General features: G+C 35.1%; 1 protein-coding gene across 3 annotated transcripts in view; it reads left to right on the top strand.

Moving 5' to 3' along the window:
• SMAP1 (small ArfGAP 1) overlaps positions 1–18,689 on the top strand; it is a 166,456-nt gene that overhangs the window by 33,367 nt on the left and 114,400 nt on the right. For 2 of the 3 annotated variants that reach the window (XM_059400161.1, XM_059400162.1), the window contains exon 2: positions 9,920–10,053. In XM_059400161.1, coding sequence (XP_059256144.1) covers positions 9,920–10,053 — 134 coding nt within the window. Of the gene's footprint in view, positions 1–9,919; positions 10,054–18,689 lie in introns of those variants that run through there. The other variant, XM_059400164.1, reaches the window with a different exon arrangement.

The raw sequence follows: 18,689 nt of genomic DNA, 5'->3' as shown, positions 1-18,689 counted from the left end.
GATCATGACCTGAGCTGAAGGCAGCGGCTTAACCCACTGAGCCACCCAGGCACCCTATAGAACTAAGTCTTAAAAAGAAATGACAGTTAGCAGTTAGTGTTATATTCTCTGCTCCTTGTCTCTTTATTTTTCTATTTACAAAAAAATTCAAAGTAGCTTTTTTGTTAGTCTGTCATGATAATCAGAAACTTAAGAGAAATTTCTTCTCATCTTATTTCTCAAATGGTATGAAAGCTACAAGATAAGTATATTCAGTTCTCAGTGAAATTCTTATTGTTTAGATATATTTTAAAATTGTTTAGATATGTAATAACTTATAATTTCATAAACCTCATTTTCCCACTTTCTACAGTTTCCATATCTTAAAACTGTCTTTCACCTCTGTTTGAGGGTTATTAGCCACTTGGTACTTGGTACTTAGGTGCATATATATCACAACTCGAATTCAAATTTGTATTTATATAAAAGAAACTTAACAATAATTAAATGCTTAATTATTATTATTTTTATTTATTTATTTATTTATTTAATTTATTTATAGGCTATAGCCTTACAGTATAGTGGAAACTCTTCAAGGTTGGAAGGGAGAGATATGGTTCATTTTACCTAGAATGTACAGACGGGGTCTGTGATCAAAGGAGCAAGACTGATACAATGCGAAGGTTAAGCAAAGCTTTATTTTCACACCAGGCATCAGAAAACAGACTGACCAGTCAGGGCCTCGGATGAGAGCGACCCCAGCCCGATCTTACAGACTAGTTTTATAGGGCATAACCGCAGACCTCAAGGTATGTGGCTTTTAGCTGGTTGGATGTTGCCACCTGTCTTGGCTTGTTAGGTCGTTTATTCCTGGAATCGACACCCGGAACCGATACCGGGAACTGGCTGGGGCGTGTATTCCCGGAATTAAGTCCATGGATGTAAACAACAATATGGCTACCCAGGCAATATGGAGTCGCTTTGGCCAAGCAGGTCCTAATAGTGAAACAGATTTTAACATTGAATTGTCCCTAACAGTACTTTGTCCGGACTTTACCCCTTGTAACTGGACTTATCTTCCGGTAATCATCTCAAATGCCACTGTCCCTACAAAGCTTGTACTTATATCCCTGGCCAACATTCATCTTTTCCTCTTCTGTGTTCCCCCATCATTTGTACTTATGCTGTAACCATTGTATGACTTTCTAGAGTATAACTCCTTGAAGGCAGAAAACCTGTATTTTGTTTTCTTCATCTAATACCTTCGTAAAAACAGACACTTAATACATATTTGGTGATTTAAATTGAATCTGGAAAACTAAGATCTGATGAACCTGTGCTTTATTATTCTTTAATACCTCTTAGAATTTTGGCTCTGAAATAAAGGATTAAATCTCTGGCACATTTTACTTCCTGCCACCAAAAATCAAATATAATTAACAAAGAATTAGGTAGATTACAGGCTTATATGCTGTAACAAAAAGACCCCCAAATACTGTGGCTTAAACAGGATATGAATTTATTTGTCCATCACATTAGTCTGGAGATGAACTGTCCAATATGGACAGAGTAGTTGTCATCTTCAGCGTGGGGCTTTTAATATCTGAGACCAAGAAAGTGGGCTCATTTTTTTTTTTTAAAGGTTATATTTATTTATTTGAGAGAGAGATATCACAAGTAGGCGGAGAGGCAGGCAGAGGGGGAGGGAGAATCGAGCTCCCTGCCCGATGCGGGGCTCAATCCCAGAACCCGGAGACCACGACCCGAGCTGAAGGCAAAGGCCACCCAGGCGCCCCAAGCTGGCTCATTTCTTACTGTGCTGTGGCTAATGGGAAAGGGGAAGAGGCAAGTGGAATATAGTCCTAATTTGGTTAATGCCTAACATCATTTCACTTCATATTCCACTGGTCAGAACTTGGTCATGTGGCCACATCTGCAGTGGAGGCTGAGAACTTTAGTCTTTAGCTGGACAGCCATATTTTTAGCTAAAACTTAGGGGCTGTTATTATTAAGAGGTAGAATGGCTAAATGGATATTGAAAACAGTAGTTCTGCCTCACAATAAATTGCTTTTGTTTTCATTTTTTAAAATAGTATATAAATTGCTTCAGGTATCAAACAAAGAACCTGTATATTTGACCAAGTCATCAGACTTAGCAGATTTTTTTTTTTAATGCTCCCTATATACCCTGATTGTAAGCCTGTTTACTTAATATAAGTGATGTGGAAGGCCATATAGAGCCTGGCTAGTGAGAAATTTACCACTTACTTTAGTAGATAAAACTAATTACAAATGAAAAAATATCAGGTACCTATTGGAACATATATATTGTGTGAAACAAGCTGTCATGGGCTGTAGACATTTATACTAAAAGAGAATGAAGGGATGGAGTCATAAGAAAAGGCTTATATGGGACTCTAGTTAGGCCTTGAAAATGAGGTAGGATCTGTATGGTCATAAGTTGGCAGTATAGGCAAGGGAAGTGGTGTGAAGGAAAGGTTCAAGACAAGAAAATTGAGTTGTATTCGGGGGAAAGCAGTGAGTTTTCTGATTGGCTCCCTGAGTATGTAAGTTGGAGTACTGCAAAATAAAGTTGATTTAAGAAGGATCAAGGTTATAAATGGTCATGAAAGCAAAGTAGAGGAAAACAGAAAAATGTTAAAAGCTTGGAGATAGAGACTGAAATGGTGAAAGTTTAATCTGATAATGAATTCAGAGTGGATGAATCTCCTTTCTTTTTCCTCTCCTTGCCTACTGATCTGATAATGGAATTCAGAATGAATGAATTCCCTCCCTCTCTCCTGCCTAATCTCCATGAGGTTACCTATGACCTTTTAGTTAACATATCCAGATATTCTCTCCTAATTCCATTCTTGATGTGTCTGAAGTTTTTAACATTGTTGACTATATTTTCTTTAAGGCTATGGCCTCCGTTTTTGTATTACTTTTCATTTTCTCCCTAAGACTTTTTATTCTCCTGCTTCTTTTTTTCTTTTTAAATTCTGCTTCTTTTGCCTTTTTTTCTTGTCACTATAACTGCCATCTTGAGGGTGCTCAGGTTTGTATCTCTAGTTTGAACTTAAGTCCTGTATTTCTAATTGTTTGATGGACATTTTCATCTCTATGTGTCTCTGTCATTTAAAGCATTTAACAGATTACCTGCAAAATTTTTGAGTCTATAAGCACCTTTATGGTTTTAAATAGATTTAATATCTATTTTAATTGATTTAAAATAGATTTAGATAGATTTAAATAGAACTTACAGGCATCTTGGTCTCTACCTTCTCCTTTATCACTGTTTGCCATTCACTAACTCCTGTCAGTTCTTCCTGGTGGTTCTCATATTTGTCCATTCCCATTCTTATTGTTGCCACATTTATTAATCTTTTAAGGTGATGTGTTTAGATTGTTAATGTTCTCTAAGTATTTGGCAATGAAGGATATCAGTCAATGTGCTAATATTAGTGAGAACAAATAACATCTTCTCTTTTGTTACTAGAGCTTTGTTTTGGTGTGATTGTGATTATGAGATAAGTAGTACTAGTTTAGTTAATGCTCACTTATTCATGTTGCTTTTAAGTAAGGTAGTGATATGGGTCCTTCAAACAACGCAATATTTGAATTCTAAATAAATTCTGGATTTTTTTCCTCAGCATATTTGATTCCTAGTATAATAAAATAAATTTTCACAATTTGAGTCGTATACTCAGTAAGAATAATGAAAACAGGTCAAGAAGTATGCTGAATGTTTGAGTTGAAGACCTTGTCAAGAATAATTTAGGGGTGCCTGGGTGGCTCAGTGGGTTAAAGCCTCTGCCTTTGGCTCAGGTCATGATGCCAGTGCTGGGATCAAGCCCTGCATCAGGCGCTCTGCTCAGCAGGGAGCCTGCTTCCCCTCTCTTTCTGCCTGGTTCTCTGCCTACTTGTGATCTCAGTCTGTCAAATAAAAAAATAAAATATTAAAAAAAAGAATAATTTAGAATCTCACTGTTTTAAATGTGCTTTATAGATGGCAGCATGGACTTCATTGATTGCTTGTTAGGAATGCAGGATCTCAGGTGCCTCTGAAGGGCTACAGAATGAGAATCTCTAATATCCCTAGGGATACATATGCTCATTAGAGTTTGAGAGATACTGATCTTTGCTTTCTTTCTTTAATTTTTCTTTGTTTGAGATTTAGCTCTAAAATAATTAAACCCTCCAGCAATTTACCTTTTTGTATCTATTTGTTACCTTAGATTTTTGTGTGAACTTCAGAACAGATTGCTGGAAGTATCATATATAAATGATGGAAAGTAACTGGGGGAGGCAACTCTAGCTAGAGCAGTTAGGGGAGTCCTCTGTGAGTAGGTAGCATGTGAACTGAGGCCAGTACAACAAAATGAGCCAGGGATCTGAAGACCTAAGGAAGAAACATCTGGTGCAGAGACAGCAACATATGCAAAGGCAAGAAGGCAGGAAAGGGCATATATAGTAATATAGATCAGCTTATGCTAAAATTGTTTACTCCATGTTATAATTAAGATTTTTTGCCTGTTGATAAATGCAGATTATTCATTTTGACATTGTATGGTGAGGTAATCATATTAGTGAAAATTTAAGTTGTTTCCGGTTATTTTAGGAATCCATGCTGCTATAAATACTCTGGTACATGCTTCTTAAATACAAGTATGAGTTTCTTTGTAGTGTTTTTCAGCCATAGTTGACCAGGACCCAGAGAAAAAACATTTTACAGCATGCCTTGATTTTTGTGTATACATACATCTATATACATACGTATATTACTGATTTTTTAAATATTTATTTGCAAGTGTGTGCATGAATGTGCTTGTGTGGGGGTAGAGGGCAGAGATAGTCCCAAGCAGACTCCTTGTTGAGCTCGGAGCCTGATATGTGGAACTTGATCTCATGACCCTGAGACTACCCACTAGAGCACAAAACAAGAGTAGGCCACTCAACTGTGCCATTTAGGCGCCCCTTACATTACTGAGTTTTAAAAAGAGTTCAATAAAACTATTTTTGCCCATTGTGTGATGTATCATTATCTTTTTTCTTTCTCTTTAAAGATAAATACTTGTTGAGATTAAATTAATGAGTTGTGATTTGCTATTTAAAATATTTAAAATATTATTAAAATAACTGCTGTTAAGGTATGTTATATGTGAGTAGATACCTAGATATGTCATATTACATATATAAGTTGGTCAATCTGTGTGTGTGTGTGTATGAATAGATTGCCTGATGGAAGGGTTTATTCATCTAGAACATAACTAGATTTCACCAGATTGTTTTTAAAATGGCTATACATATTTATATTGGTCTTGGCCTTCAGAGTCTGGGAACTTTGGTTTTTACCTTTGTGTTTGTGGTGTTTTAATAGCATTTACTTAGCACAGAGTTGGTAAATATTTACCATAGTTTAGTGAATGAAAATGAGGATTTCATACCAATACTTGAATGACTACCCCATTGAGCAGCTATTATTTTATCAATTTTAGGTAAATTTTACAAGGCTAACTTTATAGAGTGGATAACCCAATTGTAATTTTGGTTACGCTTTCAAAAGTTTATTTTTGAAGAGCCCTAACTATAGTGGTTAAGATGTGATAGCTATTCCAAAGAAAAATGCTTTGACAAATTTGCATTATTATTTCAATTGGTAAAAAAACAATTGGGGCTAACATTTCCCATAAGTGATAGCAGTGTATAAAGCTGTGTAAAATCTGAACATCACTTATTATATCTAGCTTTTTGTTAAATAGTAATGTCCATGTTTTTATTACTGCTAGTATTATTCTTGTATATTGCTTTTATACATTTGATCCCTTTATTATCTTTGGTTATGGTAAAAATGCACCACTCTATTTGGTGCTACAACTTTTTATCTGCATGGACTGTTTACTGTTGCATTGTGCAAATGATGCTTTCTTGCCTTTTTTTTTTTTTTTTTTTAAGATTTAATTTATTTATTTGACAGACAGGGATCACAAGTAGGCAGAGAGGCAGGCAGAGAGAGAGGAAGGGAAGCAGGCTCCCTGCTGAGCAGAGAGCCCGATGCGTGGCTCGATCTCAGGACCCTGAGATCATGACCTGAGCCGAAGGCAGAGGCCTTAACCCTCTGAGCCACCCCGGCGCCCCCCCCCCCCCTTTTTAAAGATTTTATTTATTAGGTATTTGAGGGAGTGAGAGAAAGAGAGCCAAGGGAGAGGGACAAGCAGACTCCATGCTGAGTGCGGAGCCTGATGCAAGTTTAATCCCTTCACCCCAAGACTATGACCCAAGCTGAAATCAGGAGTTAGATGCTCCACTGACTGAGCCACCCAGGCACCCCACAAATGATGTTCTCTAATTAATTCATTTGGTCATAACATTTGCTGCATCAGAAAATTTTGCTGGGGAGAAAAGTTTCCATTTGTATTTAGCTGTGTGTCTAACATGCTCTGAGGGGAATCATTTTATTTTAAGAATAGAAATGAAGCCACACTTGGAGAGTGTTGAAAATCTCTTCCCATCAAGCTTTGGATTCACTGCCCTTTTGGGAATTGTTTCTGAGGAAAGTTTTAAGATACAGTTGTTTTGCAGATCAGTGTAAAAACTTTAGTTCTAAAGTAAGAACATATTGTATTTTGATATTCAGAATTTCATAAGATAACAATAACGTACTTAAGTAATGCTCTAAAACTTTCAAAATATTTTCTGTACAAGACTCACCTAAGTAATGAGGCAGCCAGTCCTGAGTCCACTTAAAATATGAGAACCTTGTTGCTCAGTTTGTTATTAGTGCAGGGTAATTCATGCAGTTCATTGAGGGCAGAGTTGTTTGACAGTACAGGTCTTTTGGCCTCTAAATAATTTCTATGCTGGTAGCAGTCATTAAATAGAACATGTCCCAGATGTTTGTCAGTTTATAGGTGTCATTTCTCAAACTTAAAAGCAGCATATTTTGGTATAAATTGTATATGCATGAACTACTTCCTAAAGAATTTTGGAGAGGAATGTGTTTAGTTTTACTGCATTGTAATTACTGGCTTCAGTGTTATTTTGTAGATTAAATCTCTCCTTGAGATAAAAAGGATGTACTTAATGGGCGCCTGGGTGGCTCAGTTGGTTAAGCGACTGCCTTCAGCTCAGGTCATGATCCTGGGGTCCTGGGATCGAGTCCCGTGTCAGGCTCCCAGCTCCATGGGGAGTCTGCGTCTCCCTCTGACCTTCTCCTCGCTCATGTTGTCTCTCACTGTCTCTCTCTCAAACAAATAAATAAAATCTTAAAAAAAAAAAAAGGATGTACTTAAAATAGAAGTCTAATAAATATTTTAAAAAGCTTGGTTTTTATTGATATCCCATACTGTGTATGTTTTTTTTTTTTCCCATAATCAGGTGATTTATAAAAGTCCATTAGGTATAAGCTTCTGAATAGTTGACATAATAATCAGATATTATGTTTATTTTTCCAATTTTACTTTGATTATACAAGCAATATATGAAAATAATCATAAGAATATTTAAAATTACATTTTTCACAGAGGTGGAACAAGCAGTCCTAAAATTTGTATGGAACTGGAAAAGACCCTGAATAGCCAGGGGAATGTTGAAAAAGAAAACCAAAGCTGGGGCTATCACAATGCCTGACTTCAAGCTATATTACAAAGCTGCTATCATCAAGACAGCATGGTACTAGCTCAAAAACAAACAGATAGATTGGTGGGACAGAATAGAGAGCCCAGAAGTAGACCCTTCACTCTGTGGTCAGCTTATCTTCAACAAAGCAGGAAAGACTATCCAATAGAAAGAAGACAGTCTCTCCACTAAATTGTGCTGGGAAAATTGGACAGACACATTTAGAAGAATGAAACTGGAACATTCTCTTATACCATACACAAAGATAAACTCAAAATGAATGAAAGACCTAAATGTGAGACAGGAATCCATCAAAACTCCTAGAGATCACAGGCAGTAACCTCTTTGACCTTGGCCACAGCAGCTTCTTACAGATACATCTCTAAAGGCAAGAGAAACAAAAGCAAAAATGAACTGTTGGGATTTGATTAAGATAAAAGGCTTCTGCATGGCAAAGGACACAGTCAACAGAACTAAAAGGCAACCTATACAATGGGAAAAGATATTTGCAAATGACATATCAGATAAAGGGCTAGTATCCAAGGTCTATAAACAACTTAATCAAACTCACCACCCAAAAAACAAATAATCCAGTCAGGAGATGGGCAGAAGACATGAACCGACACTTTGCCAAAGGAGACATCCAAATGGTTAACAGACATATGAAAAAATGCTCCACGTCATTTACCATCAGGGAAATACAAACCAGAACCACAATGAGATACCACCTTCCATCAGGTAGAATGGCTAAAATGCATGAGACAGGGAACAACAGATGTTGGTGAAGATGCAGAGAAAGGGGAACCCTCTTACACTGTTAGTAGGAATGCAAGCTGGTATAGCCAGTCTGGAAAACAGTATGGAGGTTCCTCAAGAAGTTAAAATACAGCTACCCTACAAGCCAATACTTGCACTACTGGGTGTTTATCCCAAAGATACAGATGTAGTGAAAAGAAGGAGCACCTGCACCCCGATGTTCATAGCAGCAGTGTCCACAATAGCCAAATTGTGGAAGGAGCTGAGATGCCTTTCAGTAGACGAATGGATAAAGAAGATGTGGTTCATATATACAATGGAATATTACTCAGCTATCAGAAAGGATGAATACCTACCATTTATATCGACATGGATGGAACTGGAGGGAATTATGCTAAGTGAAACAAGTCAATCAGAGGAAGACAATTACTCTCATACATGTTTTTTATGGTTTTACTCTTGTGTGGAATATAAGGAATAGTGCAGAGGATCATAGGGGAAGTGAGGGAAGACTGGATAGGAGGAAATCAGAAAGGGAGACAAACCATAGGAGACTCTTGACTCCAGGAAACAGAGTTGTAGAAAGGGAGATGGGTGGAGGGATGGAGTAGCTGGGTGATAGGCATTAGGGAGGGCATGCGCTGTGATGAGTACTGGGTGTTATACTCAACTGGTGAATCTTTGAACACTACATCAAAAACTAATGATGTACTATATGTTGGCTAATGGAATTTAAATTTTAAAAAGGATATTTAAAATTATTAAGAAAATACATTCAAAGACATAAAGAATAGTACAGCTAAGGCTTTGTAGTCTTTTATCTTTATGTGAGTTTCTCTACCATGTTTTTCAGAATTTTTAAACAATGATCCAAAGAACTAACATTTTATAGCACACCATAGTTTATCTATAACTTTTCTTAATTCAGGGTTATAGCTGGGATTTATTCATGTTGTTATAAGGCTTCTTGAGGCAGACTTTATTTCTCAGTCTTTCTAACATTTAGTTGATTAAAAAATTTCTTTTCCAATGTGTTGAATCTAAAATGGAGATTATTGTAGTATTAACGGGCTTTTCCCCTATTAGTGAGCTTGTATATGTTTTTTATGTTTATTGGTTATACATTTCTTGTGTGAATTATCCATTCATATCTTTTTGCACATTTTTCTTTTAGGTTGGTTGTGTGTTTCTTACTAATGTCTTCATTTCATTAAAAACTCTATGATTTATATTTGTTGGTAATCTTTTAAGGAACACTTTACACATTTAATGAAGAACTTTTTACTGTGGGATATTACTGTTCCTGGTTCAAATATGCTAAGTGAAAACACTGTTCACATAAATCAGTTTTAAATTCTTAGATAGTTTTGGGAAAGTTTCTAGAAAAGGAAAATTAGTAAATTCATTTAAGTTTTTGAAGGTTGATTTATAAGCTTGCTGTTGGTGCCATTTGAAATTCTGTAAGGCTCCATTATAATTGTGTAAAAAATCAGAATGCTGCTTAAAAGCTGCCATAATATTTACTTTAGTTTTTAATATTTATCTTTGTTTTTTTCTCCTTGATTAGGTCCTCGATGGGCTTCCTGGAATATTGGTGTATTTATTTGCATCAGATGTGCTGGAATCCATAGGAATCTTGGGGTTCATATATCCAGGGTCAAGTCAGTCAACCTAGACCAATGGACACCAGAACAGATACAGGTAAACATTTTCTTATTGAGAGATTATTTACAATATTTAAAATGAATTTAAAAGTCTTTAACCCTTCTTGCATCTAACATTGAAATGGAGTATTTTGAAATGGCAGGTGCCGCATATGAAATTTGGGTATTACCCAAAGAACACAGAAATTGGCATGGATAGGGTGAAGTAAGGGTGAAAGAATAGAATATAATGTTGGGGGGAGTGGGTCATAAATAAATAAAGATTGGATAAAGAAAGTAAAACTTCTGTGATAAAGATATATTTATGCCAAAGTAAATTCTAGATAGAGTCAAGATTTAAATTAAAAAAAAAACAAAAACCCTTAGAAATACTTGAAAAAAATAGCTAAGAGATCTTCAGACTATAAGGTCAAGCATAGCTGTTTTAGTTCACTCTTAAATAAGTTTTTGAGGATTTTGCTGGCTAGGACATAAAAGGAAATATGGCACTTTATGTATTTTCCTAATCCTTGAGGAGAAAATTTACTTGTTTTATCAAGAGCTTTTTGAACATTGCATATAAGGCTCTGTTCTTGATAATATCTCTATAGTAACTGTGGTAACAGATTTCATAATGTTGTTTAAGTTGTCTTCAAGAAAATGTGATACAGTGTAGCTTGAAAATGTAACTTGGTGTTTGTAATGTGTTATGGAGGTACAACACATTGAAGACCCAAGGTGTATTGCCTTTTTAATGGTTCATTTCCCCAAAGGACAAAACACGAAATCCTTGGACAATTCAGTTTTCCAGATATAATATTTTTCTCAGCTAGCCTGTTAAAAGGAATTGAATAAAGGTTTATTTGAGGTGGGCAGCTGTTTTTTTCTTATACCTGAGAGCAGAGTTTCCTAGTCAGAGGGCTGCAGCTGGAATTCACTGGTTTTCTGCAGAATAGGTAATAGTTACACAGCAAGATACTGAATTATTAAAAATGGCAGGCTTTTGAAAACAACTATTAAGTAATATACAGTCTTTGAAATTGTATTCGAACATCATTTATATGGTTCCAACCGTCATCTTTTTGAAATAAGAATTACTGTTTTGGAATGCAAGACTTTTGATGAGTAATTATCACCAGAGGGTGCTCTGTATGACTATATACCACAGAGCTCCTCTTTCAGTGTTCTGTGATGAGAAATAAGGTTAGGATGCTCTCACTTAAAAATTAAATGAATAGACAATGATAGACAATGAAGTTTTATTTTAAAAAAAAAGTATAGAAAAAAAGTATGAAGAAACTTAGTCACACAGACAGATGAGTGGGCCTTGTAAGTACTTGCAAGCAAAGCCAAAGTTGTTCTTTAAAAAATCACACTGGGACTGATATGTGATATAAATGAGTAAGTAATTGGTGAAGGCCCCAAGGTTTCATTCTATAAAGTACAATCTTTATTTTAACCTAGAAAATTTCAAGGCAACTGATTCTAAAAACGCAGTAGAACAAAGTGATTTACAAAGTTGTCTTTAGATGGTCAGACAGCCAGAGTTAGACAGGATACTTAATCTCAGCGTACCTCAGTTTCTTCATTTATGAAATGGGAATAGTAAGAATGTCTTCTTCTGTGCTTTGCTGTGAAGATAGAATAAGTTAATATGGGGAAAGCATTTAGAACAGTACATGGCACATTTAAATTCCCGATGTTAGCTTACCAGTTATTAGTAATATTAGTCCATTTATTCATTGTTTAAAACCTTCAGTATTGCTGCCTTGAATATCTTTCTAATCTTAAGCAGTGTGGCTTCCTAGTAAATCTGTGATGAATTGGTAACTAAGTGTACTACTGATTCATTGTGTGGTATTGAGTATTAATTACTTTTTGAGAATGTTTGTGAAATAGAATTAATTCATTTTTAGTAATATTGGATGTTAAGGCATTTTGAGATGATTCGGTAAACATATCAGTTGTCTATTTATTGAGTTGCTTGTTACTCAGATTTAAACATATCCTTTCCCTATCATGGTAGGTATGTTTGATATAGTCCAACTCTATTTATACCTGCACATTTTATTTTATTTTTTACTTAAAAAAAATTGAAGTGTAATTACAGAGACCAAAATTTACAGATGTGAGTTTTATGTGTCTTGGCAAATGTCTGTACTGTGTCACCAACACTCCCAATGAAGATACACAGAGCAAGCATTTTCATCATCCTACAAAATTTTGTTGTGCCAATTTATAGTCAGGTTCTCTAGGGACAACCACTACACTGATGTCTATACCTGTAGGTTGCTATACATTGAGATTTTTATTTCTTGGAGCTTGTTCTCATTAACACTTACTCTTCATTCAGATTAGGAAAAGTGACGATCACAGTGTAATTTAGTGTTCTTATTCATATGACATTTTGTAAGAATTTCTTGGATATTAAAAAAAAAAAAAAGCTCAGGAGGCATTTATTTGCAGAAGGAAAGTATTTTACTGCATATACTTCTACCCTATGTCTTCCCTTACCACCAACCCCAACAGTTCATGAAAATCATATTTCTAATTTGCAAAGATGATACTTAGTTTTGGGTAGTTTTATATATTTTTAGATCTTTAATAACTAATGTGGAAACATGATTTAATCTCTGAACCCAGCTGTTAAATAAAAATATTCTTCTTTTGTGTGTCTCCATAAAATGTAACTACTTAAGTTTTGCCACAGAGCTTCTTATCAACTGACATATATGCACCATATTTATATCAATTATTTGTATACCTGTTTTGAGTGTGTGAATCAAGTTTTAGGGCATCTGCCATATCACAGTTGGGTTAGAATTGCTTTATGCTTATTTTTCAAAGAAAATTTATCAGAACTTACTTTGATTTTTATTAGCATGGAAACAGAGTTACTCATCTTACATTTTAACCAAAATTCTTTTTTAAAATATAGTTCATGGTTAGATTAAATGTCTTTTGGCCTGGTGGTGGGTATTAAGGAGGGCACGTATGGTGTGGTGCATAATCAGTGTATCTGGGAACATGGAAAAGAAAATCTTTTGTCTTAGGTTTATTCTCAGGCACTTTTCAAATTTTTAGGAGGGATCACTTTGTACTTATATAAATACTAAAATCTTTGTTTTTTTTAATTTTGTACTGTTTTATTAACCCCAAGTATTGAGTACCATTTTTCTCCATTATTTAAAAATTTTTAATAATTCAGTTTTCATTGTCTGTACTGAAGGAGTTAAAATGAAAAATACCTTATTTTTACTGCAGAGGAATATTACTTGTGTCTTCAAGTTTCTTAGCTTACTTTGTGCAGAGTCTTGTAAATTTTTTGTGCTGTCTAATAAAACATCTTAGTGAGATTTTGTCCCTATTGCAAAGTATACACCATGTTTTTGGTATTTATCTTGATAACTTTTGGACCACTTTTAATACTTTACTAACTATAAATCTTTTAGTAATATTCTTTCACAGGTTCTTTGTTTACTACTGACTAGTGTCATTTATTGGATATAGTAGTTAGTATTTTCTTGGGAACACCAAGGTCACACAACTGAGATTTATTCATTATAAAATATATTGTGGAGAATTTTACATTTGAAACTGCCCAATTTCCACAGGCCTATGATTTATCCTTAGTGAACGTGCCTGCAACATTTTGTAGACATTTTTACCCCCTCAGTTAATATCTTTACCATTTTTACTTTAGCTTTGACTATATTGTGGCTAGAAGGAAAGGTCTTTAAACCCAACTCTTCTCACATTCTTGCTTTCAATTAAAACAAAAGAATAGAAGCTTGCTTTCTTCCCATTCTCCCCAAACCCTACTTTGACTTCAGCTTTTTGTTCTCTTGTTTAGGGGCAGAATGGAAGGGAGTGGCTGCTAATTTCTCTGCCTTTATTTTCATTTGCAGTTTTCCTTCCTGCTTTTCCACCTAATTAAAAAAATTATATTCATTTGGAGGCACATTTAAATTCTTTCTTCTTCTTTGAAATGCATTACTTTCATGCTTCTGCCTTTAAAAAAAAGTCTTCCTAATACCATCTTTCCCTCAACAAATAGCTCTTGACTCTGCTGTATTTATTCATTTGTTTGCTTATTTAGCCACTGAACACTTACTAAGTACTCACAGTGTGCCAGTCTCTGTAGTCTAGTGAGTAGCTCTTGTCTCCCTTTAGCGGTTGAATTTCTTGAACAAGATCTTTACCCACAATTTCATTTCTTACCTTACTTCTGCTAAGTTAACTCTTTTTTGTTCTCATCATTCTGCTGAGTTTGCACTCATAAAGAATACTAGTTACCCCTAATGGCCAAATCCAACTCTTCTCCTCCTCCTCCTTGGTCTTCCTGCTTCACTTGACACTATCCCTGCCTTCTTGAAGGTTTTTATTTGTGAAAGAAGCTAAAGTCACTCACCATATCTTCTATTTGGTTTATTTAGTCTCTGTTTTATTTTGTTTTGTTTTTACTATTTCTTTTTTTGCTTTTTCCCTGTAGTGGAGATTTTCTAGATTTGTCTTTACCCCTGTTGTTCTTTAGTCTCTCTTCATAGGAGAACTCACTTACCCTCATGGATTCAGTTATTTTTTTGTGCAGATGGTTTCCCCTGTCTGTCCAATAGTGGCTTCTACAGTGAATTTCAGTTCTTTTTTAGATTGCCTATTAGAGACCTTTGCTGTTTGTGGACTTACCGATCTTAAGAAACCTTGGATATCCTTGGCATGAAGTAATTGATAGTTTGCCGTAGCACCCATTTTAATTGTATATTCTTTGAGGCTGGAGTTAGTCAATCTGGTCGGTTCCTTAGCACTGGAATTTCAACATGGCTTTACATATCTGTTCACCTTTGTATATTCAGTAATTCATATGAAGTAATTAAAACGCATTGCTTTATGAAGAATACTTCAGTACGAAACAGAGAAAAGCTGGCTATTAATGTAATGTAGAAGTTAAGAGAAAGGAATAGATATGATGGGGCATAGATTTTTTTTTTCTTTTTGCCAGATAACATTACGCATTTGAGTAAAATTAAGAATACAATATCAGGGGTGCCTGGGTGGCTCAGTCAGTTGGGTGTCTGTCTTGGCTCAGGTCGTGATCCCAGGGTCCTGGGATTGGGCCCCACATCGGGTTTCCTGCTCAGTGGGAAGCCTGCTTCTCCCTCTCCTGCTTCCCCTGCTTGTGTTCTGTCTCTCTCTGTCTTTCTTTCTCTGTCAAATGAGTAAATAAAATCTTTAAAAAAGAAAAGAAAGAATAGAATATCAAAATTAACTGTTGCTCTTTAGCAGTATCAATAAAACCTCTTAATGTTTCATATGGAAACAGGAAAAAAGGATTTAAGATATTAATATGTAGCCTTTGTAAATGTTAAGATTAATAGATGCCACTAATCTGCAACTTGACACACTTAAAATAATTATCTGGTGGTCCATACTGGCTTCTTAACTTCTTAACTTCTTTCAAGTTAATCTTAAAATCTTGTGGTGTCCTGTGGTTCTTACCTCTTTCTTTTGTGTGCCTCATTATGCCATCAGTTCTTAATTCTTTTGTTGCTTCTGTTGCTTTACATTCTCATTTCTACTACCAGGTCCATGGCTTTAGCTTATTCCTGATCTTCCTGTCACTGTCCCTTCTCCATCACTTTTACATACCACATTCAGAATAATCTTTCTGGAACATGTTTTGGTCATTTGACTTCTCTTTTACGAAATTTGTATTGGTTCTCCTCTGAGAATCATAAAAGTTTTATTTTCCTTAAATTGGTAATCACACACCTCTGCCGTCTTGCTTCATCCTGTGTCTTTGAACCTCCTCCAGATGCTTGACAATAGATCTCTTTGCTGTAGAGAGACAGCTGTTCCTGTTGAATTATTCTGACAGTGAGTTCTTACTGTTTGTTTTGGTTGTGCAGTTGTGCAGTTGTCAGTTGTTGGAAGTATCTTCTGAATATTCCTTTTTTCAAACCAAACCCTTCCCATTCTTTAAAACCCAGTTAAATCCATACTTTAATAAACCTTCAAAATATAGGTTGTGCCTAATTATTTACTACCACATATTGTTATTTACCGTTGTGCATGTCTGTTAATTGTAACCTTCCAGTAATTAGTAACTTTACCTGATGTGCATTTGTAGCCCTTGTGTTGGTTACCACAGTGGTGGGAACACAGTATGTCCTTAATTTATCAATGGCACACCAAGAACAGTCTTTGGTTTGTTATAATTCTATGAGATAATGTTTCCTATATTTAGCAATGAACGGGGAGAATGAAGAAAATGAAAAAAAAAATCAAGCATATGCCCCCAATTTGTCCTATATTATTCATACAGTATCTTTTTTCATTTCTTTACCTCTCTCCTTTTCTTCCCATGTTCCTATATATGTTTAAATTCCCCAAATACAGGAGCCTTAGGAGTGTAAGTTAAGCTAGTGTGTGGAGGTTCCAAGGAAATATAGGCAGGTACTAGATAGGTAGTACTTTCTAGCATTTCAAACCATCCAGAACTGAAATTAATTGCCTTGGAAAGTAATGAGTTTGCCATTACTTGAGTGGTTTGTGCAAAGGCTGGACAACCACTTGGAAATCTGTAGCTGGGATTCAAGCATTGAATGGGCAGATGAGGAATAATTTAAATGACTCTGAAGTCTCTTCCGTTTTTGAGATTCTTTGATTTTATGTTCAGTCCTCTTTAGTTACCACAGCAATTCAAAAACCATTTCATCTTATTATATGCATTTGAATAAGAATGGTATGTTACAGTTAGAGATGTTATTCATTTTTTTCCTAAAAGTCAGATTCCACCTTATGGTGGAATTCCTGCACTCTGGATAAATCATAAGAATGTGACCATATTCTCAGATTCAATCTGAAAGATAAGTTCTAAAAATGTTTTGAACATTTTTACTCTTTGTGTTCTTTTATAAGGAAAAAAATCACTGACTAGATGGATATAGATTTCTATTTAAATCTTGTTATTCTTAGAAATACCTGTGTAAGTAACTTGGTAGTTTTAGTTTAATTAGGAATAGTTGTATCATACTATTGACCTATTTGTCTTAATATAAACTTCTGATCTTTCTTAGAAAAAAAAATTGCCCTTAGGAAGCTAAAATTGCAGGTTTTCACTAATACTCATCAGTAAGCTTTACTGTGTTCTAGGACCTCCGTTTGAATTCCTGATCAGCCCAGATACAGGGAGAATAGGCAAAAGAGAATTGGTAGATACTTTAAATATTTCTCTGTTGCTAAACAAGTAATTAAATTATAGGTACTTATACTGGTGGTCATGTTGTGCCCATTTTCACTATTAAATTTGGGATGCAAAGGATTATAAAAGATATAGGGGATGAAAGTGACTAGATATATGGAGGAAGTTTTCTCCCCCTTGATCTTGACATAGTATATTTCAGATAAAATTATGATACATATTATTCTTTAAAAACATATTAAGTTTGTGAAATAAAATTTCAGTGGTAGAACTACAGCATTCCTGTGAGGAATCTCTGCCATCCCTAGAAAATAGAAAACTGGAACTAGAATATTGATAGGCAGTTGAAACTTATATTTAACTCGAATTATCCAGATGTACAGGTTTGTTTTAATTTATCACACCATTTTTAAATTGTTAAGGGAAGGTGAGATAAGTTACTACGATTTCCATGGAGTTCTGAAGAGGAGAAAGATGCATTCATTATTAAGATAAATTTTACCTGTTTTTATTTTTGTTAATGAGACTACTTAATGAAAATTTAAAAGGATACAGTTGGCTCAGATTATCATTTCGTCACACAGCAGTGATGTACCTGTAAGATAGTTAACACCTTGCTTTGTAGCCACTGCAGCCTTATTTTGCTTAATGTTTCCAGGTATTTCTTCTTTCACGCTTTTGTGTTTAACTGATTTATGTCATTAAATATAAATAGGTTTCTTTGAGACGAGAAATGCCTTTGGTATGCTCTTTCAGTATGTAGTTTCAATTTTTTTTTTTTAAATTTCAGTGACTTTTTTTTTTTAAGATTTTATTTATTTATTTGACAGAGAGAAAGATCACAAGTAGGCAGAGAGGCAGGCAGAGAGAGAGTGGGGGGGATAGCAGGCTCCCCGCTGAGCAGAGAGCCCTGATGCAGGGCTCCATCCCAGGACCCTGGGATGATGACCTGAGCTGAAGGCAGAGGCTTAATCCACTGAGCCACTCAGGCACCCCTCAGTGACTTTTTGAAATCAGTTTTTCAGTATTCTGTCTCCTTGTTTGAGCTTTCTTCTTCAGTGTCACTCTTACATGTAAGTTGGATTTTCGTTGTCTAACTCCAATATTTGTCACTTTCTCTTGGATCCTTTTTATTACTTTTTTAAAATTAAAAACTGTAAGGTTTTTTGTCTTTCCAGTTTTTATAGGCCATTATTCTGTTTATTTTTCTCATGTTCCATTTTATTTCATATTCATTTCTGAAGTATTTTTCCTTTTATTTCTAATTCTTTCCTGAGTTTTCATTTTAATTCTGAATACTTCTAATTTCTTTCTTAAATTATGTTTTATTTTTAAGTAATCTCTATACCCAACATATGGCTTGAACTTAAAACCCTGAAATCAAGAGACACAGTCTCCACTGACTGAGCCAGCAGGTGGCCCCAAATATTTCTAATTTTTTTTTTTTATCTCCAAAGATTTTATTTATTTATTTGGCAGACAGAGATCACAAG

This window comes from Mustela nigripes, chromosome 5, assembly GCF_022355385.1.
Source record: "Mustela nigripes isolate SB6536 chromosome 5, MUSNIG.SB6536, whole genome shotgun sequence".
Classification (NCBI taxonomy): domain Eukaryota; kingdom Metazoa; phylum Chordata; class Mammalia; order Carnivora; family Mustelidae; genus Mustela; species Mustela nigripes.
The sequence above is the reverse complement of the archived record's forward strand: the minus strand, read 5'-3'. Positions and strand labels throughout refer to the sequence as shown.